Source organism: Protopterus annectens, chromosome 12.part0, assembly GCF_019279795.1.
Source record: "Protopterus annectens isolate FY-2018-M chromosome 12.part0, PAN1.0, whole genome shotgun sequence".
NCBI lineage: Eukaryota > Metazoa > Chordata > Ceratodontiformes > Protopteridae > Protopterus > Protopterus annectens.
Window position 1 is genome coordinate 569,982,098 of NC_056746.1, and position 26,276 is coordinate 570,008,373.

A 26,276-nucleotide genomic window follows, 5' to 3' on the forward strand; every position below is an offset into this window, starting at 1 on the left:
AGAAATACACTTCTGTGAAGTCCTGCAAACATGTAGTTAAGTATCCTCACCATCAGTTTGTCTAGCTAAACATTTGCCTTTTTATAATGGAGTAGATTATTCATGGATTGCATCTGTCTTAGCCTGTGTTTCAGAGATGCTAATTACACCATAAGCGGCTGAATTTTATGCTAATCAACCAATCTGGTGGTGTTATTCAACAAGTTATAAAGCATCCATGTAGACGCCATGCTATTTTTTCCTGCAGATTTCAAAAGTTGTGGGGTACAGATACAGAAAGTCTACACAGACAGAACGCTAGGGGCTGCTGCTGCTGCTTTAATCTATTTGTATGTGCTAGAGGCTGCAGGCAATGCTGATGCTGCTCCCAATAGGTCTAGTCCGAGACAGAGAAGAGTATTCATGTTACATTTAACTTATCACAACATACACAAAGATGTAGGTATGTCTGGATCAGGTAGTTGGGTAGGTGAGGAAGCAATGGCAGACAGACAGGACATACAAGACAAGACACAGGGATGGTGAAGGGCTCAAGAGTTGGGTGAACGCCATGATTTGGGAGAGGGTGGGGAAATCGAGGTCCCATGCACATCAAGCTAGGAGACAGTAAGAATCAAGTCCTCACACACTGGACTTTCATCACAGTCACCTCACTGCACTGCTGGCTGCAGTGACTGATGTTTGTGTCTTCTTCAGGTATTTTGAACCAGGATGGAAAGTAGACACTCCATCTGGCATAGATGTGCACCCACAGTGCGACACACAATCATATACACCATCCCTGGCAGTTCTTCTCGGGTGATAAAGTCATCACCTCCTCCACTGCTCATGGAGGGAACCACAGGCCTATCCTCTGGGGCAGAACTATTTCAGGGGCCAGGCAGTGCAGGTGCAACAGAGGGGGTGCTGCTGGGTTGCAGACCAAATATGCTGGGCAGCGGTGCTGTAGCTGGTGGAGTGGGGACAGGAGGATCCTGTGGGACAGGCCTACCCTGCTGTGCTGTAGTAATTTCATATGTGGCATACAAAGCTTCGATACAATTATTTGACTCTATTCTGTTACCTTTACTTTTAACACTACAAAATCCAAACAAATTTCTTTATTACTTTTAAGACTACCCAGTTCATAACAAATGCACACTATATGAATTACCAAAATACACAAAACTTAAAACTTCAAAAACAACAAAAAAGACAGCGGAATCGGACTGGTAAATAAGGCACGGACTAATTTATTACTGTAAGCACTTTCAGCCAAGACAATGCTTAGCCTTCATCAGACAAAATGCATTAAACACAGCACTCCATATATATTCACTCTAACAAGCATCAAATTAGAAACTAATTACCCAATCAAAATGTCAACTCAATTAAAACCAATTTAAACCTCACCATAAATTATCATTCAAAGGTTAAAATACCAAGCATACATTAAAAAACAAATCAATTTTTTCCTTTTTTATGATTTTTTTCAGAATTCATATGTAACCTGATAATTTCCTATTTAAAAACTTATCACAATTTAATAACCATCCTTCAACTTTATAAATAAAGTAAGCAATAATAAATATTTTTATAAATACACATAAAGTTAATAATTTGAAAATGAATTTAAATTCTTGCATTTCTAACACTACCTCTTTAAAACAAAGTCTAACTATATAAGTAAGATTTAACATCACTGAGGCTCCCCAACTGAACATTCATCTAAGTAGAGCTTTTAGCTTAAGAATACACTTAATTGAAGCAAAATCATTCAAACCTGGGGGAATATGTGCAGAAGTTCTGATCTGCCAAAACAGTTCTTGCTCTTCCAAGTGTAACTGCCAAGGTCCACCCCTAATATCATTTTTAACCTGGTGGACAGCAGTAAATAGGAAACCATGTTCTGGATACTCTAACTTATGCCTAGCGAGTGCATTAGTCAAATCATTCCTCCCTATGGCATAAAGATGTTCATATACTCTCTTCCTTAACCTCCTCTCGGTTTTGCCTATGTAGAAGGAGGGACATTTCTCACATAAGGCGACATAAACTACCCCCCTAGATTCACAGTTATAATTACCATTAATAAAGTAATTTTTCCTATTAACGTTAATTTTAATACCAGGGAGGATAAATTTACATTGTGGGCACATTCCACATTTTCGCATACCCACGGCCTTATCTTTACTTTTAACCTTGGTCTTTTCTACAAGATTTTTAAGATTAACACCCCTTCTATATGTAAATGTTGGGTGTGTGCCTAAAACTTTAACTAAGCCCCTATCCTCTAGGATGATACTCCAATTCTTGATTAAAATTTCCCGAATTATTTGGTGGTCTGTACTGAATGTAAAATGAAAAAAGAAAATTAATCCTAGGTAGTGCCGTGGTAGCATTATTTGTATTGACATTAAGTGTTCTATCCATCGTGCCACCACCCAACAGGGGCAAGAAGTGTGCGTTGCTTCTTTTGACCAGCACTTCATCCATCATCTGCTTTATTAGACGATCAGGATACCCTCTACTCAAGAATATTTCCCCTATATTATCACATTCCTTAATGAAATCTACCTCATCTGATATCATCCTGGCAGCCCTAACAAACTGTCCCTTTACTACACTTCTTTTTTGATAAAAGGGGTGACAACTTGAAAAGTGAAGGTAACTGTTTGAAAAGGTTACCTTTCTATAAATCATGGATTTAAACTTGTTGTTTACTTTGTCTTTATTTATTTTTACATCTAAGAAGTTTATTTCATCAACTCCTATAGAGTATGTAAATTATAAGAAGTCAGTCATTCTAGAAATGCTGTCTATGAAGTCAGATATCAGATTAAGGGACCCTTTCCAGATAAAACACATGTCATCTTGGTACCTAGTATACCAAGTGACATGTTGTTGATACATTTCATTATTGAACAGCAAGTGACATTCCCAAAATGCCATTACACTGTTTGCAAACCTGCACCCACAGGGTGAACCCATAGCTATCCCGGTTGGGTGGTGACACGATGGAGAGAACACTTAATGTCAATACAAACAATGCTACCACGGCACTACCTAGGATTAATTTTCTTTTTACATAGGGGCTTAGTTAAAGTTTTAGGCACACACCCAACATTTACATATAGAAGGGGTGTTAATCTTAAAAATCTTGTAGAAAAGACCAAGGTTAAAAGTAAAGATAAGGCCGTGGGTATGCAAAAATGTGGAATGTGCCCACAATGTAAATTTATCCTCCCTGGTATTAAAATTAACGTTAATAGGAAAAATTTCTTTATTAATGGTAATTATAACTGTGAATCTAGGGGGGTAGTTTATGTCGCCTTATGTGAGAAATGTCCCTCCTTCTACATAGGCAAAACCGAGAGGAGGTTAAGGAAGAGAGTATATGAACATCTTTATGCCATAGGGAGGAATGATTTGACTAATGCACTCGCTAGGCACAAGTTAGAGTATCCAGAACATGGTTTCCTATTTACTGTTGTCCACCAGGTTAAAAATGATATTAGGGGTGGACCTTGGCAGTTACACTTGGAAGAGCAAGAACTGTTTTGGCAGATCAGAACTTCTGCACATATTCCCCCAGGTTTGAATGATTTTGCTTCAATTAAGTGTATTCTTAAGCTAAAAGCTCTACTTAGATGAATGTTCAGTTGGGGAGCCTCAGTGATGTTAAATCTTACTTATATAGTTAGACTTTGTTTTAAAGAGGTAGTGTTAGAAATGCAAGAATTTAAATTCATTTTCATATTATTAACTTTATGTGTATTTATAAACATATTTATTATTACTTACTTTATTTATAAAGTTGAAGGATGGTTATTAAATTGTGATAAGTTTTTAAATAGGAAATGATCAGGTTACATATGAATTCTGAAAAAATCATAAAAAAGGAAAAAATTGATTTGGTTTTTAATGTATGCTTGGTATTTTAACCTTTGAATGGTAATTTATGGTGGGGTTTAAATTGGTTTTAATTGAGTTGACATTTTGATTGGGTAATTAGTTTCTAATTTGATGCTTGTTAGAGTGAATATATATGGAGTGCTGTGTTAAATGCACACTATAGTACAGACTGCATCCAGCAATCTCTGATGTGTGCATATATTGCACGTGTGCGTTCTAGTTATACTCATTACAGTTTACAGCAGGCCATTTGTGCCACTGATATAGAAGTCTGACATTACATTCTAATAATGATGAAAACCTAACAGTATTGTATATTTGGGAAGTGTGGTTTTTTTGAACCCACAACCGCTTACTACTCTCTAATACTACTGTTATTTTGTCCTATAGACTATTGCATGCATACTTTCCTTTTACAGTTTAGACATGCATGCTCACTGTTATTTGCTTTGTGCTACACATGCATACAGTTGAGATATGCATGCTCAATTTGATACAACTCTATTTAATACCATCTAAGCCATCTTTAACTTTTAATGCTATGATAACAGTACAGTTCTGATGCATACATACCACATGGTTCACACATCTTTGCCAACCGCGTGGCATAGGATCTCACATTCGATGCTCGCTCAATCGCAGCTGAGGAAAAAAACAGAACAGAACAGAATACCATTATGAATACCAGTTAACTATATTCAGCCTTTAACTGTTACAATTAGTCACTGAAATTGATACTTACACATCTGTGGGGTGTCCCCTTACTAAATTCCCCAATCCAGTGGTCAAGGGTATCCCGCTTCTTCCTCTGGAGGTCATCAAAATTATGCCTGCATTGTTCACCAGTATGGGGATACCTGTAGCACTGGTCAAAGCTCTGGCAATACTATTCCAGGCTTCAGACTTGTAGCCTGAACCAAAATAGTCTCACTGCAGCAACCAGGGTCCATGCTCCTTAAATAGGAGTCCAATAAACTGTTTGGACTCCTGAATACCCCACCCTTGCACTCAGAAGCACACTACCTCACCACAAACACTAGACATGACTACTATAGATCAAGCCCAATGTAGAAGATTTCCCACCAATTGCATTTTGTATCCTGATGTTTATCTGCCAGTTGCATGTATTGTTCTTCCTGAGACTGCACACTTGTTGGTTTTGCAACATTTGAAAAAGTTGCACATCAGGTACCATTGTGCAAACATGATAGTCGAGGGTACGCTCTACTGGGCAATGCGTTTTCATAATAGTTAGCGATATACAACAGTGGCAAGCAATGTAATTTTAAGGTTATTTGGTATACAGGCACTTGTGTAACTGTGTTAGTCAAATGGAGAGGCCATGACAGTCCAGAGAGCAGAAATATGCTTGCATGAACATAGTATGCAGTCATAATTTTGATAGTATATGGGCACGACATAGATAAAAAATAAGTAACTGACACAATAGTAGTATCTCAGTTCTCGCTCATATAAATATTAATATCAGCTACACTATGTCAAGTGGTATAACTGAGAGTGACTATAATATGAAGTGACATAACATTAAAAGTTATGGAATATGCTGTATTCGCACCCTGGACCACATATACTGTAGTCCTACATTTACAGCTCTTCCACAAGAAGGTTGAAAAAACAGTTGTGTATGTTGCACTTCTTTGCTATAATCTGCATTTTCACAATAGTAAAACAACGTTTGCACACCCTGTACTAGAAACCAGGACCATCTGCACTCCAGACCTACACTTAACACCTGCTGCTGCAGGATTACTTACATGACATTCCCTATTTTAGTATTCACTGCAACGTTCTCGCTGTTAATCCCAGTGCAATGCCACTTACCATGTTTGTGCGATGGCCAATAGTATTAATTAAATGCATCCAGTTTATGTGTGTATCTGTCTGGGTCCTGTCTGCAGTCTGGGTGGTCCGCTCATTCAGTTGGTGCACTGCCGCACTTCACACAAACCAGATGAGCACGGCCAAACACATTTGTGCTAAGTGGCTCAACACTAGCAAAAAAAAAAAAAAAAAGGAAAAATAGTTGAAATGAAGAAAAACAATCTATGACAGTTCCCCAAACAAATTTTAATGAAGAAAACTCAGGAAAGGGTAAAGCAATTGCTGTGCTGTCATACAATTTGCTTTCGCTGCAAGCAACCTTACACAGAAATGTTATCCAATTCCACATTCATATAAGAGGTTTGGCAGCCAGCAACACTAGTGCAAGCCACGAAACCTTGTTTATGAGTATCATGCCTCATTAATATGCATGGCACGATGCCACGCGATGAGCAACATCACATATGTGAAAATACTGTCTGTAGGCCCTGTGCTAAACCTACAAGGAGTTTATTGAATCCTGGGGATTAAGTTTGCTTTATTGCAGTGTCTTAATCTGTTCTTATTGCATGCTTCATTAATGTTAAAATTGAAGAAACCAAGTCAGTCAGTTAGCAACACAGCAAAAACCTTTTAATCCAGAGATAAAAATCCACAAGTAACGGTTAAGCGCATTCATGTGACATAACTGACATCTTCAGAACCAAGTTACTCAATCAAATTAACAGTTAAATAGCAAAGCCAGGGTTTAAACGCCCGGGCTCAGTTAATTTGATTGAGTAACTTGGTTCTGAATATGTCTGTTTTGTCAGATGAAAGCACTTAACCGTTATTATTTTATCTCTGTGGATTAAAAGGTTTTTGCTGCGCTGCTAACTGACTGACTTGGTTTCTTCTGTTATTTGCTGAATTTTACTTGGCTGAGCACTGTGTAGATTTTAATTTGTGTGTAATATTAAAACTGGCAATAAGACTTCTTTTATTCCCCAGTACATTATTAGGGTCTAGAATAAAGCAAGTCATCTGTATACCAATAAAGAAGCAGTTTAAACTGATAAAAGACTGCAAACATGCATTTTATGAAGCATCAGATGTGTACTTGTTAGACTGAAAAAGAGGATCAAACCTTTCTTGTGGTGTAAGGAAAGCAATGTGCATTTTTCATTCTTAGAACAAAATGTGGTTTAATAAATATGTTGGCAGGCTAGCTTTTATTATTTGTTATTCATTTACCACTGTAGTTACTTCCACAATTCTTAATGTACAAGGCAGAGCCTTTGCAAGTAAAAGCCTGTTCCGGTTATAACATTGCATACTGCCAAAGCCCCACCAGTCATAACATGATAAAATTGTGATGTAATGGACAAATTATGTTTGTCTTCCTGTGTTTTTCTGCTGAATTTGGAAATAGATGTAAACAAATCTCTCTGGCGAGATAGTGGTACATATCAAGAAAGGCGAGGTTTGAGAGTTTCTGTTAATATTTTGCTAATATAGCTGTCACATCTGATATTCATAAATTACGAGCAACAGCCATGTGTTCTGTTGTCTCTCAGTATGAACAAATAGTTCTAACCTGAACAAGGAATATAAAAATGTCTGTATTCAGAACTATTCGCAGTCAGATGAAAAGGAAATTGTGCACTACTTCTATACTTGGAGCTATTTTACTAATAGCATCCTGTATATTATACAGCAAAATAACTTCATCACGTTATCAGCGATTAGTAAGGTAAGATGAATGCAGTACTGGAGCATTTCAACAAAGGGAAATATCTAATAACATGGGACAGTAGTGTATGATTTTTTTGTACTGTAAACTAGGAATATCAGAAAGCTAAAGATTGCATGAAATAAATGTCAATTACTACAAGCCATGAGACAAGTCACAGTAGTCAGTAACAGGGAATTTATTAATAGCATGCATAGTTTATGTTCAGCAGTCATTTATGTATGTATTTAAGTTATTTATTTTATTTGCAATTTGGTTACAGGGATAGTCCGACTGGGTCAACAGAATTCATTTTCCATGGAGTCCTGGACAGAAAACCTCCAGAATACATACAATTTAAGATTAAATGAATATTTAATCATTCCCATTAAATTACTGCAAAGATATGTTTAATACAGACAGCTTGTACAAGTGCAGGTTTCAATGTGCATGTGTGACTGCCTGCATGCATGTGTGTGTGTACGTGTGTGTGCGTGTGTGTGTGTGTGTGTGTGTGTGTGTGTGTGTGTGTGTGTGTGTGTGTGTGTGTGTGTGTGTGTGTGTGTGTGTGTGTGTGTGTGTGTGTGTGCGTGTGTGTGAGTGTGCATATGTATGTGTGCATATTTGCAATGCAACAACCTTTATTAAGTTATTCCGTTCAATGAGCATTGTTCAGCTATGTTTCTGTTTTCTAAACAGAGATTGATGTGATGCTTAAAGTTACAAAAATGGTTTTAAAAATCATGGAGTCTGTATGATCAAGAAACATCCTGTCATCCAACACACTGGATGTTAAAGATGTAGAACTTTGTCTGGTAACATCAACAGGGTGTACACCTTTCCAGTTACTGTTAAATTTATAAGCAAGTCAAAATGTTACGTAGCGTGCACTAAAGCTGGCTAAAGTTCCAAACAAAACTGGAATACATGAAAGAGGTTAAAACAACTCCACACTATAACGTAAAGCCTTCTTTGAAATAATATGCCCATTTCTGAAGGCTGCATTTCCAAGTTGCAGGTTTGCTATAGTTACCAGTGATGGAGGTATCCTAGCCCAACAGTACTCCACTAAAAGCAACGATCTTCCCCTATTAATTATATTTTAAATTCCTTACAACAGAATATTTTTTCAGTTTTGTTGAGTTGCAAATGTTACACAGCCCTTAATTTTATTATTGACTTTTTTTCTTACATGATTTTTCTCTGTTTCTACCCATCCACCAGGTATCCCACTACAAAAACAGGAGTGCATTTACTAAAAATCAAGAGCACAGAAAATCTTGTGCAAAAACCATGATCATAGCATGATATCATCAGAAAAGCCCAGCTCAGTATGAGCTGTTGCTGAAAATAGGAGCAAAGTGTGGTCTTGTGGCAAAAAAATGCTAATTGCATGATGTCAGTACAAAAAAAGCAAGGGCAAATCATGACATAAATGCAAAAAGTAAAGAAAATGTATTCTCACTGCAAAAATATTAGAGCAAAAAATTATTCCAATGTAAAAAACAATTGCACAACTTGATGCACAAACCAGGGTTGCAATATGATCAATATGATCGCACAGGAGTTCAGCAGCTGGGGTTGTTGTTGCTGCTGCTTGGATCTCCAGTTCATTTTTCATCTGTGGCACTATCTTAGTGAATCTACATGTCTAAAATGAATCCATATACATTTTTACTGAGTGGTTTAGTTTCTTTCTTTCTTTTCATCCTAAAAATGTGGTAGATGAATTATCAATTTTCCAACCTGTCTGTAGTTGTGCATGCAGAGTGGGAGGTAACCTGTCTGCAATGTGTCATACAATAGGCTGGCACTCTCTGCAGAATTAGTTTTTCTGCTTTGCAAAGCACTGAATTACAGAATAGGCTCAGGCTTTCTTGCAGCCATAAACAGGATAAGCTGGCTATCAGAGAAATGAACAAATGAATTACCTCAATAAATAAACCAGGAGCACTTGCATGACATTGCTGAAAAAACAGGGTTGCAGTATGGTCCGAGTATAAAAGAAAACAAGTGAGGCAAACAGAAACTCTATATGGTGTCACCACAGGAAAATAAAACATGGGCATAGCATGACCTTAGCTGCAAAACTAGTGGAAAAGCATAATCCCCATAAAAAATAGAGGTACAATATTAACTCACTGCATAAAATAAAGCACAGAAAAGCATGACATAAATAAATAAGTAATTAAATAAAATAAATAATGGTACAGTCTGAGCTTACAGCAAAACAAAACAAAAAACATTTACAAAGGGAACTGATGACGTGGCACTCACTGTGTATTAAATGAGACAGAACATGATGTTGCTACACAGACTATGGACACAGTAGGACCTCATTGTATAGAAATTATGGACACAACATATCATTAAACATACTGAGTGTACAGCAAGACTTAGGACCTGATTCCAAAAGACTTGCTCTCAGTGTAAGTACCCATTTACATAGAGAGCATGTCTTTCATTATCTGACTCAGGGTGTAAGTCTGATTATAGATAGGCCTTATACCAAAGTAGGTCACTTACACTGACAGCAAGTCTTTTGGAAAAAGGACAAACTTACACTGTGAGCAACTCTTTTGGATTCTGGCCCTTAATCATGTACTAACCAGGGAGCAACATGATGTCACTACACAGACCAGGGACACAGATGATGTCAGTGTGTACTAACATGGACACAGCATAATATCACTGCACCTATTGGGGCACAGCAATATCTAATCATGTACTAATAGGAACGCAGCATGATGTCAATGCACAGACAAGAGATGTAACGTGCTGAGTGTGTATCCAAAGGAATATAACATGATAACAATGCATAAACCAGGGGCACAGCACAACTTAATCATGTACTAACAGAGATATAACATGATGTTACCTCACAGACTAGGGATATAACATGATGTCAACATGTACTAAAAGGGAGCCAACATGATGTCACTGCACCTACCAGGGGTACAGCATGACCTAATCATGCACTAACAGGTGTGCAGCATGATGTCACTGCACAGAACAGGGGCAGAGCACAGTCTCTGTGTATACTACCAGTGGCATAATATGATATCAAAGCACCTACTTGGGGCACAGCATAATCTAATCATGTATAAACAGGATACAACATGATGTCACCATCTGAACCAGGGACAAGCATGACCACACTGTGAGCTAGAAATGGCATGCCATAGTGTCACTGCACAGATCACGGGTGTTGTATGATCTCATCATGTACTGATAGGGGTACAGCATGATGTCACTTAACAAAGCAGGGTCTGATTAGCGAAGGAAGAGATAGCAGAAGAATTCTACAATACATAAACTATGCAAAGTACAGTAAATCACCTGGTAATCACTCAACCCTACAATTACCTTGTGTCTCTTTTACAAGATTATTAACTCTTAGCCAATAGTACATCTGATAATTCTGTGCAAACACAGTCCTTGGAAGAGATTAGCAGAGTTGCCTTTACATTACTAAAGTGATTTATTTGTTTAATTTACAATTTTATAACTAGGTAGGTGAGATGGTCTACTAACACAAAATATTTGACTTAGTACATTCATATTGAATAAGAACATGATAACATATCTCTGCAGTGTATTCACATTGTAAAATTGTTTCTAGAACGTGGTGCATTTCCCAGCAAAGTTTTCACATTACATTGTTTTTTTTTATTTATTTACAAATATAGGTATAATTATTCACAAAGCAGTTTAAAGATAACAAATTGCCATTTAGGTGTCCTGATTATGGAAAAGCACCTTAGAAAAGTGGAGGCTTTACTGACCCCTTCATAGGTTTACTAATCCAACAGTAATGATTTGATCTTTGGTACCAGCTAGCCAAACAAATGCTATGACCCTGTGTCTTATACCTCTCAACCTCTTAGAGCTAGGAATCAAGACAAAAACATAAATAATGGGAGGACAAAGGCCCAAAAATAGGGACACTTTTTAAATATTACTCTTTCAAACTTAGAAAGTTGATAGAATAACAAGTTTTGTATTAGCATGAATTTTTTCGGAGGGTATGAAGTCAGAAACTCAAATGCTTGTCATTATTTTCTGACTTTAACCCTCTATGATTTGTCAGTGATTTGCCAGAAAACCACAGTTTTATGAGAAACAAACCAAAAACATAAGGCAAAAATCTGGACATTCTGTGAAAATCTGTGCAGATGAGAAGTATGCCCCAGAAACATTCTTGAAAATCAGCCTGCATAAGATCATGTATCATTCATGCCCTAAAACAGCCTGTAGTTTGATTAGTTGATCACGAAAAAAGCTTGGGACTATAATGCTTTCAGTGTTTTTGACTTTAACTTCTGTAACTGACAGCTGAAATGATGTAGGTGACAGAGAAGCATACTGTATGCTGAAATGAATATTTGCACTAGTTTTGTTAAGTAAACTACAGTCCTTAAAGCTACATAAGAGTGTCAGTTCCTTATACTTCGGAAGCATTCAGTGTGTCCAGTTATGGCCTCACTCTGTTTTCAGTGCACTATCATGCTCTTTTAATTCACATTGTGACTTAGTTTTTAGTACTTACGTTTATTGCCTCAATAACTAATACTGAGAGAGCAGAGCTGATTAGTTGGTCTAACTTTGCACTGGGTAAACAAACCACGCACACTGCTAAATACATCCTGTCTTCTTAAATCTTACCCCCAGCCTTGAGACAACAACTTGTTCATTTATATCTGTCTCTCTCACACTGAATCTTTTTCTACTATGGTGGGCTACTGCTTGAAGGAGCCAACCATACTTTCTTATTTATTTATAAGTTGTTCACTGGGACAAGTGACATGCTCCAATGGCTTTTTTCAGCCTTGTCCTGGGCCAGAGGAAAGTACAACAGTAATCACTTCAACCAAAATGATTTACATTAGATAAGCCACACAAAAAGATTGCAGGTGCTGAGAAGAATACTCTTGGCTAACATCCGAGATTGAAGCAATACTGAGTTAATGTACTTTAATAATACCCTAACTTAGGAATGGGGTCCATTCCCATCATGGCATTAGAAATCCAACACATTTGGAGAAATTAGAAAAAGGATATATTTAGAATAATTATGTCAGTTGCAGATACATGCAGACTGTTAGCGATAATATGCATTATGAAGAGATTGAGTTATTGAGGTAATGCCTTGTGATCTGATTTAATATTCTTAGCCATTATCAGTTCATCTGCATTTTAATAATTACAACATCAGAATTACTTCTTACTGTTAATCATTTACACACAAATCATAGAAAGCATTTCTAAGTACTTTATGTCAGCAATGTGTTCAAACTATCATGAGTGTAAGTAAAAATCTCATACCAGGAAAGCAGCATCACAATTTAGTGGCTGATTGCATTCAGAGAGGATTGAAAAAGGTCAGCCATGCATCCCAGCATCAGCCATCTTTATTTCACCTAGCAACGATATCACTTCTTACTACTAGTCAAGAGACACAGTCTAAATGCAATGCTGCCTTCCTTACTTACGCTTTTGCCAAGTCACTTGCACTTCAGTCTTTTACCATATATTAATTTCTTCCTGCAAACAATCACCATCACTGATTATGCACATCTTAAAGCCAGCTCCATAGTACACAGGGTTAACACCTTGACTATTACCCTGAGGATCTAGGTTCAATCTGCAGCTGGGGAGATGGAGAATGTATGAGAATGAAGAGTTGCAGCCTATTCAGCTGTCCCAATGGGAAGGATTGGGGCCATGTGTCTCAGTGTGGCTTCTCCTATGTCTCCGGATGTTTTCTCCACTTACAGTCTCTAGCAGACAGCAGGGATGGGATAACATCACTTGCAAAAATATGCAACAAGCCCTCTCACAATCCCACTGCACAGCTAACCCACATTTTTGGGGTAACTACTTGTAAAAGCAGGTAACAAGCCCTTTCATCATGACAAGTTCATCCCTTGCAATCTCACAAAGCTGTGCATGAAATAGCACAGCTTAAGTAAAGCCCCTCTGAGAGATGACATAATTGTTGTCAATGGCTGGCAGGTAAGTGGGTAGCTATAAAAGTAGACATCTGGTGGCCAACCCAAACCAGCTTCTTATACTGAGAAATGACCATGTAGTGATGATACTCCAAAAAAACTTCATATATCATGCACTCTCCAAACACTCGAATTATGAGGAATTAATGTCTAAGCAAAGGAAAACATGTCACAAATGTGCAAATCAAAAAATGGAATGGGTGGTAAAAAGCTATTCTGCAAAATCAAAAAGATTAGCACTTTACACCACCAGAGTAAAGACAGAGGCACCAGTAACATCTGAAGGTTTGAAAACAAACTGAATTGCGTACATAATTACAGCAGAAGTTATAAACCACAGTTTATTAGCCTAACTAAAGTATTTCAAGGTGACTGTCATATGGATTTTATTAGACAACAAATGCAGAAGGTTTAAATCATGGGGTGCTTACCGGTGGTGTTAGCAGTATGCAGGGTTACAGCACATGGTGAAATTCCCACTTGTTCAAGAACTCTTATAAACAGATGTCTTAATTCTCACACTAAAATTTCAGAAGGAAAGTCAAAAGTCAGTTAAGTTAAAGGTGGCAGACTCCTAATCAGGACAAGAACTCCTCACATAGTAAGAGAAACCTGATTGTGCCAGTAGAAAGACAATTACAGGAAAATGAGGATTACTTTTCAACTATGATTTCCTATAGCATTGTTTATGCAATAGTCAGAGGAGCTTCTTAACTAAAAAGTAGTACCAGTGGATGATGGGTAGCTACAGCACAGTAAGGAGTGAACATGAGCTTTGATCCAACAATCTGCAACCAATGAGAGGAGTACAAATAAGTACAAAACTAATTTACTAATAAAATGGGGCATGTTCAGCTTCAAAAGACAGTACTGCTCCATGCAAATAACCCACAAAGCTAAAAGGGAAGAAGCAGAAACCTCAATACAACTAACCATAGTTATTGCATTCCTTAGTATCTTATCTGTTTGTTTCTTTACAGACTGAAACCAGTAAATAGAGCAGATAACACAATGAAAACATAAATTAGAGTATTCCCTAACCAGTTAAAACATTTTACAGTACAAAATATGGGGGGGGGGGGTTATTGTTTTATTGTGGGACTCACAGTCCTCTAGGAACAGAAAGAGATTTCTTACTATGAAGTCACAGGTGCTTCATTTTTACTTCATCTCAGTAAGATAAACCACTCCTTTAAATGGTCTGACGTCTTTGAACAATGGGCACCATAAAGAAAATCCAAGCAACTTACTTAAAATGGCATTTCTTTTAAATAATAGTTGTGAGATTTCCTTAAAAACATATACAACATTGTCATAAGATTTAATTTTAAGCAAAATTAGCACAAAAAAACAACATACATTGAACAGAAAAGTAGTGTATACATATACCCCGGGATTCAAGAAGATCAGCGCAAGGACGGTTTTAGCCTTGCGCCAAGCATCCTCACTACAGATGGTGCAGCAGCGCCATATGAATATTTATGAGGGCATGCCACCGCACCCTTGACGTGCACAGGAAATGTGTGCGAGTGCAGGTGGCATGTACAAGTGCTCTACAGAGGCGTAAACATGCCCCGACAGTTGCAAAACCTACTATGCCTACTAGTAGAGCCCACCTCTAATAGTAAATCAGTAATTCAGTGTCTGTGGGTACCAAAATGTATGCTAAGCATACAAGAGTGTCCACGAACAGTGAAATAAAATCAAAGTAGTAAACACACAAGCACGTAGTGGAATGTTGAGCCCTGTCCCTGTAACTTTCACAATTAAATTCTCTGTGTCCCTATTATACATTTGAATTGCTGCAATATCGAAGGTGTAAGCAAAGTGCAGCATGTTTGCACGTCACTGCCCTCCACCGGGCGTAGCTTACACATCAAATTCATTCAAATAGAGAAAAACATGCGGAATCAACGTAAATGTCAATAGTGTAGTGTTTAGAGCATCTGCCTAATGAACAGGCATTCACTGCTCGAGCCCAATAATAGCACATATCATTTTCCATGTGGAATGAATGTTGTTTTGCTGTAAAACCGACATAAGAATATCGTATGAGATATTTAACTTAAATATCATTCAAGCAAAGTGGCACTTTCATAATGAATAAGGCACTAGTAAGCAGGTGTAAGCACAAATAAGCAGCAGTAAACACATATAAGTACCAGTAAGCAAGTCTGAGTGCGCTTGCGCAGGTCTAAGCAGTGCCCAGCATAGGAAATATATATAAGTATGTACAGATATATAATATATATATATATATATATATATATATATATATATATATATATATATATATATATATATATATATATATATATGTCAGAAAGAATGACATAATAATAAAGCATACAAAAGGAATGAGAAGGGAATCAACAGCAACCCCAGTATTATATAGTGTTGTCAGCGTATGTCATATCAAGCTGGGGAGGAGTGAGCAAAGCACTGCTACTCACACCACAGGCAGGATATTACCAGTGGGAGTAACATTGTTGATTTGCTAAGTCTACTTTACACACAGAGGGTAATCCCTGGTGGGACTACCCAAAAATTGATAGGCTATTTGGCCATCCGACCATTACACAAGCAAGGGCAGGTATGTTCAAGGACTAAATGGTGGAGAGCCTGAGAATACATGGGTTGGGACAACACATGTATAGGGCCCCTAAAGCTCGGGAGAGGGCAATGTGTGGAGGTGTGCCATGGCTACGATAACAACTGGACAATGGATGGTATGCATGTATATTGAACTCGGGTGAGGTGGAGGAACTATGGGTATGAAATTATGGAGTCAGGCGTGCCAGGGTTGGATGGGCTGGTTCTAAATGGACTGCCCCATGGAGGTCAGCGAGTTCGTTATAAGTATATATGCATACACACATGCAGACATCAGTATGTAGAAGTATATTCTCTGTAAAACATTCATTCTATTTGCAGACATAAATAACATGAATGTGCCCTTACAAACCTCGACAGTAGATAGAATAATAGAATGTGCATAAGAGGGAAGGGGCGAAACTGCTAAAATGCAAAAGTGTGTACAATGTCCGAAGTCAGTGCTGTGCTGAAAAAAATCAAAAGTGTGGACTTTCCCACACATGGAATCTTTCCTGTGATCTGCCTGCTACAGCAACGCCAATTACTAAACCGGTCTAATTGTAAAAGAAATACACCAAACACGTACATAATTAGCCTCTCATGTGTAACATGTGCATTACCACATATTCATACTTATTAATTTATTGTAGCGTCATGTTAACGGGAGTAAGGATGTAATGAAGTATAGAGTCTAATCTTGACATAAACACATGCGTGTCCCATGTGGAACCACCCAAAAATTGTGACTAGTGTCCTTTTAGTCGCTCATGTCACCAATGTTTGTGGACTAAAAGTTTGGGAGTTCTGAGGATATGTGGAGTGAGTCAACCGGAGGGCTAGGTCTATAGGAGTAGGGAGTGGCCAATGTGTAGTTGTGTGGATATACCGCGATTCGAACTGGAGAATGGATGACTGCAGTGTTAGGGAGGTGTTGAGGTGGGTGTTTGGAGAACCAGGAGCCATTGGTATATGGGTATATATGCAAATGAAGCAGCACAGCAATAGTGTATTGGTTAGAGCAACTGCCTAATGAATAGACATTCCTGTTCTGAATCCCACTGCATCACATACCATTTACCATTGGTAATCTGTACATGAACATATTGCTACATCTGTCCGCTGTATAACCTACAAAATAACAATTAAAAGTTAACTGGAGCGAAGTGTCAGTGTCATAATGAATAAGGCACTAGTAAGCAGGTTTAAGCATATATAAACAACAGTAATAGTGTGTAAGTGCGTTTGCATGGGGTATGCATTGCTTTACAGACACACACACACACACACACACACACACACATATATATATATATATATATATATATATATATATATATATATATATACATATTTATGTATACATATATATATATATATATCTAAAACCATGGTGGTGGTGCTTGGTAGCATTGTAAGCCTCACAGTAAGATGCTGTCGGTTAGATTCTCAGCTAGAGCATCTTCTGCGTGAGACATGTGTGAATGGCATACCTTCGTTGAAGGTTGTGCATCAGGGCTGGTAACTCACCATGTAAAATCAACTACCAATCATTAGTGGACGGAGTTCTGCTGTGGCGACCCTAGCTGGGAAAAGCCGAAGACACAAACAAATATATATATATATATATATATATATATATATATATATATATATATATATATATATATATATGTATATATATATATATATATATATATATATATGTGTGTGTGTGTGTGTGTGTGTGTGTGTGTGTGTGTGTGTGTGTGTGTGTGTGTGTGAGTGTGTGTGTGTGTGTGTGTGTGTGTGTGTGTGTGTGTGTGTGAGTGTGTGTGTGTGTGTGTGTGTGTGTGTGTAGATATAAACAGATATACAGCTATGATAGGAAACAGCACACAAGAATCTTGAAACATAGACATCGATGTCCCTTGTAGGACACCCACAAATTAATGATCATCGGCGTCAGTCCCAGTAATGATTCATCAAACCAGGCTGTAGATGTACATGGACTACTAGGTTGTGCAAGCCTGATAACCCATAACACAGCGTACAAGTGTCCCGACACGCGGAGAGTGGGCAGTGTGTAGTGGTGTGTTTATGCCCCACCTGCACCCACAGTAAGGATGAGTGCTGTAGAGGAGGGGCAGATGGGGTAACTATGGGTATGAAATTATGGGCCTAGGTGTGCAGGTGTTGGCTGGTGCAGTCATATTAGGTCCGCCCCTGGGATGTAAGTAATATTCTGAAATGGGCATAGCTCACGCCCATACCTCTCAATCCCTGAGAGCAAATCCACTGGACAGGACATAAACCATTGGGGGAACAAATGTGAACCATACCTCTGAACTATCCCCGATTTCCAGGGACATCCCTGATTTCGACTCAGTTTCTAACTCTGTCCCACTTAATACCTCCTAAAACTAGTGACTTTTGGAGGAAAGGTGGTGAATTACATATAATGAATAATGACAACAATTAAGAGTTATAAACATCATTTACCTCAGAAAATGTCTTTGAATTCATATGCTCTAAGTCTGTCAATGAGTCAGGTTAATAGCACTAATAATTTAAATGTGTCCCTGATGTTGTTATGACGTGTCCCTGATTCAGTTGTTTTTTCCCCAATTGTATGATAGATCTGTTAGGGACAGAAAGCACATATTCTATTGAGAACCTTAGAAAGATGATAGAATATTAGGTATGCAGTAGCATGACTCGGCTGAAGGACGTGGGTTCCAAAACCAATCACTTGTTTGTATTGAAGAGTGTCAGTTCCCATGTATTAGCCAGACAGGTGCAGATTGTAAGAGCAACACACCAATAATATGAATCAAACTCTGGACAGGCCGCGGATTCCGTACAGTCGACCGGCATGCTTTCGCCTAATGGGCAGCCATTCCTGATACTGTAGGCATGTAATCAGATGTAATAGGCATCACAAGGTAATATCGTGGTCCTTACTCCCACCCAGGGGTGTTAGTGTCAGATGCAATCACCCAATGCAGTGCATTAGCAAGTGCAGGAGCAAGCGGGTGTAAGCCTGTTTGGCCGCCAGTATGCGAGTATTACAATGATGAAGCAATGTAGAGGATAACTGAGTGTAAGAAACTGTAACCGGAGGTTAGCACTGCTTAGCTCCGTGCAAACCTACGCACACCTGCTCACAACTGCTTTAATGTGCCTTAATCACTCCGTATCCAACGGCCTTGTTCTGCCCAGCAACAAAATAAATGGTCTCTGCAAGTCTCAAAACCGGAACCCTGCACACACAGCTATTGTAATTTACCACTAAGCCATGGCAGATACACAGACATCAGATCTTATCACAAACATATCATCCAGCACAGTCAGTCAACAGTATAGGAAATGTATTCCATCATGTAGCTGTATGTGTGTGTGTTTATGTCCAGATATAGATACATACATATATATAGATATATCAAGAATATCCCATGTGACAACAAAGCATTACAAAGGAATGAAAAGGGAAACACCAGCAATGCCTGTATTATGTAGTGGTGTTGTCCTATGTAATATCAAAACTCCCTCAGACGGACATGTGTCATTAATACACTTAAACATTTGTACATTGGCCAAATACATCACTCTGTGCATTTTATTTACATTAACACAACAGTTCCTGTCCAATCATTATGTGAGAACAGTACTCTTGCAATGTGCTGTGTGCGACATCATTATCATGAAAAAAGTAAATGGGGTAACCATAGAGGGACCAGTAGTGTTGTGTGTACAGTGGGGTCATCTGCATCATGTGTACCTGGAACCTTTAGGAGTCATGTGCATACCAGGATCATGTGCCTGAGAGACAGGGGCAAGGACAACTGGAGTATGTTGTGATGCATATTAAAAAGGTTACATGTGTCCAGTGGACACGTGTGTAAAATGGACAGCTATGTATGGGGCAAATGTTGTTCTAGGAACCAATTGGCCTTTTGTTTCTGTAGGGTGAGAGTGGAATGTGGGGGAAGGAGAGTAGGTATGCTCATGGAGGATAGGTTGGGTAGGATGACAGACAAGACAGCATACAGGGTCGGTATATGACATGTGGGGGGATACACCTTGGACGGGGAGGGGTGTTTGGCAGTCACAAGCCCATGAGCCCCCAGATGGAAACAGTGGGATGGAGGGCCCCAGCCATGGGCAGCCACCACTGCACCAAAACAGCCGCAAAAGTGGCAGTGCTGGGGGCTGTCTAGGAGGGGCAGACTCACCCAGTAAATGTGACACTCTGCCCTCGAGCTGGCGTATCTGGCCTGGAAACCACTTATTGAGCCCCCTACGCACCACGTCCGTGACTGTACGACAGTGAACATGTTCCTGTCTGGACCTGCTCCCAGTGGGGACAAGCCCCATCCTCAATAGCGGTTCCACCAGAAAGTGGTGCAGAGCCAACAGAGGTGGTGGTCCAAGGCTGGGGCCCAGATGTGCTGATGCCCGGTGCCATGGCCAGCTGAAGTGGGACAGGAGGTTCTGCTAGGACCTCCAAAGCCATACAGCCTATGGTGTTGCAGTTTAAACACAGATATGGCTTAGTAATAGTCAACAGCATTCAGGATTACGTATAACAGCATGCATAGATATGACCATCACCCCAACACAACAAATGGTATACATTTGCAGAGGGAGCGCAACACATGCATGTATACTGCATGACATCTGTACAAAGTGTAGAAGACTTGTGACTGCAGCTATGAACAGTGGCCCATTATTGGCATGTCACTGAGAACACCAGACAGTGTCTGTCATACCACTGTTTCATGTGACATATGTCCAATCAGGGATGCGATGACAGTAACTCATCACTATCACCATGTACTGACTGCAATCCTCAACTATGCTCCTGCAGTTCACAGATGTGTGTTCAGTGAGTAACACAGGAAGCAAATGGTTCCACACACTGACCAGTCCACAGATGGCCCTACAGTTGGGGGTCCCTCACAAATAGAGCACTGTCTTGTCAGTTTTAAAACATGTAGAATAGCCATTACCACACACAACTTGTTAAACTGGCAGTAGTCTCAATGAAGCATAGCTACACTTACATGCTGTAGTCATGTCTGGCACATCACCCTCCTGTCTTTAGGCTATTCCTCACTGTGTATGTTGTTTGAGGAACATCCAGATATCATCTGTGATGCCGTTTACCAAACACCAGATCCAGGTACCACTCACAGAGGCTGTCATGGGCAAACACCAACATGATGTTCCTAGATATTCTACTGTCTTTCCATGCGATTGGCTATGGGAACATCATCACAGCTGTTCCACATGCAATCAGCTAAAGGAGGACTGCAATAGGTGTAGAGGCCATCACCTGATCATGACCATCACTTACAAAACACAAGCTGCTGCTGAGCAGATGTACAACTCCACATCCACCAGAGAGTGTGTGGGAGGGACAGACAGAGGCAAAGTACATCAGAGAAGGGCTTGGAGACTAAAACCTAAGCATTGTCTGTCACACACCTACCAGTACAGGGGTTCAAACCCCTGACTGACTAGTCATTACTATTACAAGTGCATGCAGTTACTCCATGTGCCACAAAGCTGACATGGTGGTATGCTGTAAGAACATATATGTGTGTGCTGGTGAGCGATATCTGCAACAGAGATATAGTAGACGTAACATTAGGTGTAGCACACATGGCTGTCCACATGAACGGATGTCATTGTCAACACAACCACACTCTCTAATGGACCCACATTGACACACTTTGCCAGGCCCACAGATACACTTCCTAACTACTTAGTTTGCCACACTACAGTAATGCACAGGTACTACATGCACCAAAGGGGATATCTGGAGCTTCCTTGAACTAGGGCATGTGAATGTGTCTGACATCAGTCGGTATGCCAATGGGAGTTATACTGGGTGTGACTGTGGTTGGGAGCATCATACCCCACATGCAGACACAAGGTGCCAGTACTGACATGTATGTGTGCATTGCTTCATGGGTGTGTAGTGGTTGGCTGTGCAAGATGGCTGTACAAGGCTGGGTGAGGGGTAATCCTTGACATCATGCCACCTGACAATGGTGTGCAGTGTGGTACAGGGGTGTAGTGTCTACAATGTCGCACACAGATGGGTACTGTATGAACTGTCTTGACATCCTGGTTACCATTGTGTATGGCCATAGCTTTGCAATGCATGCCATGTCTGTGTTTGATAGTCCTTGACATGGACATTGCCTGGGATGTGCACATCCCACAATAATGTACAGTGACATGTACAAGTGTACCTGGTTTGGCTGGCACATGTTGTGTACACAGACTGTTATCCTCAGATATGCCAATACTGGCCTGGTGTGGCAGGAACTGCATATAGACAGCAGATTGACCCTGCACCTGCATTGATAGCATGATACAGGTATTCCCTGCTGTCAGTGTCATCGGTCCATACAGGGCACATGTGTAAGGCATTGTATGGCCTCTGTGGATCACATTTGATGGCACCACATATGTTGCAGGCATCCAGTGGGGAACATAGTGAAGGCACATTGTTCACAATTATGTGCCTATTGTACTGCTGTACAGGGTGCCATGCCCTCTGCAGCCCACTGCAATCACACTATGCCGAATATATTTGTCATCAATGTGCATTGTTCTAGCAACATAGTGGGATATTCTAGGCAAGCATGCTTGTGTATGACACATGGGTTCAGAACGTATTCCAGGTAATAGTAGGGTTGCATACTTTGTTCACCAGGCCTTTTGCCAGATGTAGGGGTACGGCTTTCCAAAACAGTCCCTTGGCTGACTGACATCTGTACTCTTCATGAGGTGGCCATTGTGACATATAATACGGACACCATATAGGAAAACTACAAAATCCACTCCCCAACATGTCCAGTGGTTAGACACTCACAGACACCTTCACACAAGCTCTGACTGTCAAGCACACACACGCACCTAACATGTCTTGGAATAGAACCCTTACCTAACTAGTGTATCACACTACAGCATCATGCAGTCACAACATGCTCTATGGAGATTACTGGGTTATAGCAATCCCAGAGGTGTATTACTAGGTGGGTGACAACAGCAGGATTGCCAAAGGTGGTTATGTGAATTGTAAAGAGTGTGCATACTCTAAAAAGCATTGTTCCTTCCTCAGTCAGACAGAGACACACACAGTTGGCCTGTCATAAAATAGAACCCCTACCTAACTAATTTATCACACTACAGCATTATGCAGTTACAGCACGTGCTACGGAGATTCCTGGGTTACAGAAGTCCCAGAGGTTTATTTCTAGGTGGTTGACATCAGCAGGATTGCCAAAGGTGGTTATGTGAATTGTAAAGAGTGTGCATACTCTAAAAGGCATTGTTACTTTCTCAGGCAGACAGACACACACAGTTGGTCTCTCTTGGAATAGAACCCCTACCAAACTAGTTTATCACACTACAGCAACATGCAGTTACAGCACGCACTACGGAGAATGCTTGGTTACAGCAGTCCCAGTGGTGTATTTCTAGGTGGGTGACATCAGCAGGACTGACAAAGGTGGGTATGTGAATTGTAAAGAGTGTGCATACTCTAAAAGCATTGTTTCTTTCACAGGTAGACAAACACACACACACACACACACACACACACACACAGTTGACCTGTCTGGGATTAGAACACCTACCAAACTAGTTTAATACACTACAGCATATTGCAGTTATAGCATGCGACATGGAGATTATTGGGTTACAGTAGTCCCAGAGGTGTATTCGTAGGTGGGTGACATCAGCAGGATTGCCAAAGAAGGGCATTTCAAGTGTACTGCGAGTTGTACATGTCTGTTACCTGCATGTACCTATGGCTTACTGTCATGAAAACACATTTACACCTGCTTACAACTGCTTAAAAGTGTCTTATGCAGTTCTAATTGACAGTATCAACAAGGCTTGCAGGTCTTGAACCCTGGACCATGCACACTGAAGTCACTGGATGTACCACTAAGCCATCTGAGTTGTATACATGTTGCATGGAGTCTATAATGCACATCTTACTACAGGTATTCCACAGTACTGAAAAAAATGGGACAGTCATTTTGTGTACATATGTACAGTACCCTTGAATGTACTGTACTCTGTGAAACAACAAAGACAAGTCTACATCTGTACAACTGTCATAACTACATATATATATATATATATATATATATATATATATATATATATATATATATATACACACACACCTACTGGATGTGTACACACACACACATATATATATATATATATATATATATATATATATATATATATATATATATATATATATATATATATATATATATATATATATGTCTGAACACCCTTTTTGACACAGAAGGGTTCCAAAAGAACTGATGTGTACACAAAACAGAGGCATCTCTTATGTTATAACATTTAAATCTTAAGCAGTTCACCAGAGAAGGGATGGTTGTTGTGCATGTGGAGTTTGGGGTGGAGAATGATGGCTAATGTAATCTATCCCGGGGATTGTGGAGTTAGGCTGGGGGAATGATGGGTATGGACTTACACCCCAGTGATCACTTCTGTGTCACTGCTCGACAGTGGCACAGGAAAATAACATACCCAACTGTAGTCGTGCTTGACTGTGTATTCTTTACCATTCCTAACTATGTAATACTTTATAGACACCAGTCACCACAGATGGCTACCATGGTGTGCTAAAAGACATTACACATGTGTATGCCTGGCTACAGGGTAGTCACACACACAAACAAGCACACACTTGCCAGTATTGTGCATACACATCTTGCCTATGTAAAGGTAACTAGTACAGTGGTATGCAGTTGGGTTATGTGCCACAGAGCACATACAATTACACTTACTCTGATTCCACTTCTGAACTGGTTGACATCACAGAACAGATTACTTGCAGTGGGGAGGGGGGAAGAGAGAGGTTTAGCAGTTGACAAGGATAAAGGCCAGTGCAAAAGGAGGTATCTCTTTGGAATGCAGCAAAACCTGCTGTCATGACAGGATGCAGACACAAATACACACACACAACCACACTCATCCATTTGCTGACACACACACACTCAGGCATTTGTTGACACACACACTTAGTCATTTGCTATCACAAACACAAACACATGCACACAGTTGCCAGTGGTGGGATCAGAACTCTTGTTTAGCTTCAAATCACTATTACAGTACTACGCAGTTATGAGATACGCCACAGAGATTACATGTTCCAAGGCAGTCAGACTGCCCTTCTAAGATTGAGGACAACAACAGGAAAACTGACAGTCACAAAGTACATAACTGTAAACCTGTATGTTTAAAGTAGGTGTCCATAACAACCTGTATGCACAAACAAGACACATCATCTGCAGGTAGGCCTGAGAGGTATAGTTGTAGCACAACAGGAACCTGAACTGGAGTATGGCCATCTGTGGAATGGACAACTACTATCACTATACAGGGCTACAGTGGGCATGCTCATACACTTAGTAGCACAGGGCTGTTTGGGATGCACTATGACTACAACTACACAAGGTTATACCAGGCATGCCCATACACTCAGTAACAAAGGACTTGTTGGATGCACTGACTCAAATTACACAAGGTGGCAGTGGGTACGCTCATATACTTAGTAGCACAGGGCTGTTTGGGATGCACTCCAATTCTAACCACAGAAGGCCACAATGTGCATGCTCATACACTTACATGTACAGAGCACTTTGTAATGGACTCCTATTGTAAACACACAGGTTTACAGCTATGTACATCTTACCTGTCAGTATATATGCACATCATACTGGTTTACTACCTGATACCTGTATGTGGCCCGTAAATTATATATTTGTGTCTGTGCTGTGTGATACACATGCATACATGTACATGAAGTACTGACATATATATATGTTAAGTATACACTTTCATGCATGTGTGGACGTGACAGACAATAGGTTAGCTGGGTCACACAGGCAGATGCTACCTACAGCACGTGTCACACACCTTGCTGCCCTGAAAGGCATATATTGATAGCAGGTTGTGGACAGTGGCATTATACATGGAACAGTGGCATGTGCAAGCATAATGTGTGAGCCACATTGTGTAATGGTACTGAGGTGCAGGTGTCAAGATGACCTCTCCTAGTTGTCATTATTAGCAGGACTGCTACCCTAAGTATATCTCACATTGGTCATAAACACAATTTCTGCTGCTGTCCGTCACCTTACATGAGGCATTTCCTACCAAGCACATTACTGAAACTCGCA

At 39.7% G+C, this 26,276-nt stretch overlaps 1 protein-coding gene across 1 annotated transcript in view; it reads left to right on the top strand.

The window, feature by feature from the left end:
• The first annotated feature begins 7,143 nt into the window (after window positions 1-7,143).
• Window positions 7,144-26,276, top strand: part of LOC122816715 (alpha-N-acetylgalactosaminide alpha-2,6-sialyltransferase 2-like) — a 532,556-nt gene continuing 513,423 nt past the window's right edge. The window contains exon 1 of the mRNA XM_044089704.1: window positions 7,144-7,468. Coding sequence (XP_043945639.1) covers window positions 7,332-7,468 — 137 coding nt within the window. The 5' untranslated portion in view covers window positions 7,144-7,331. The remainder of the gene's footprint in view (window positions 7,469-26,276) is intronic.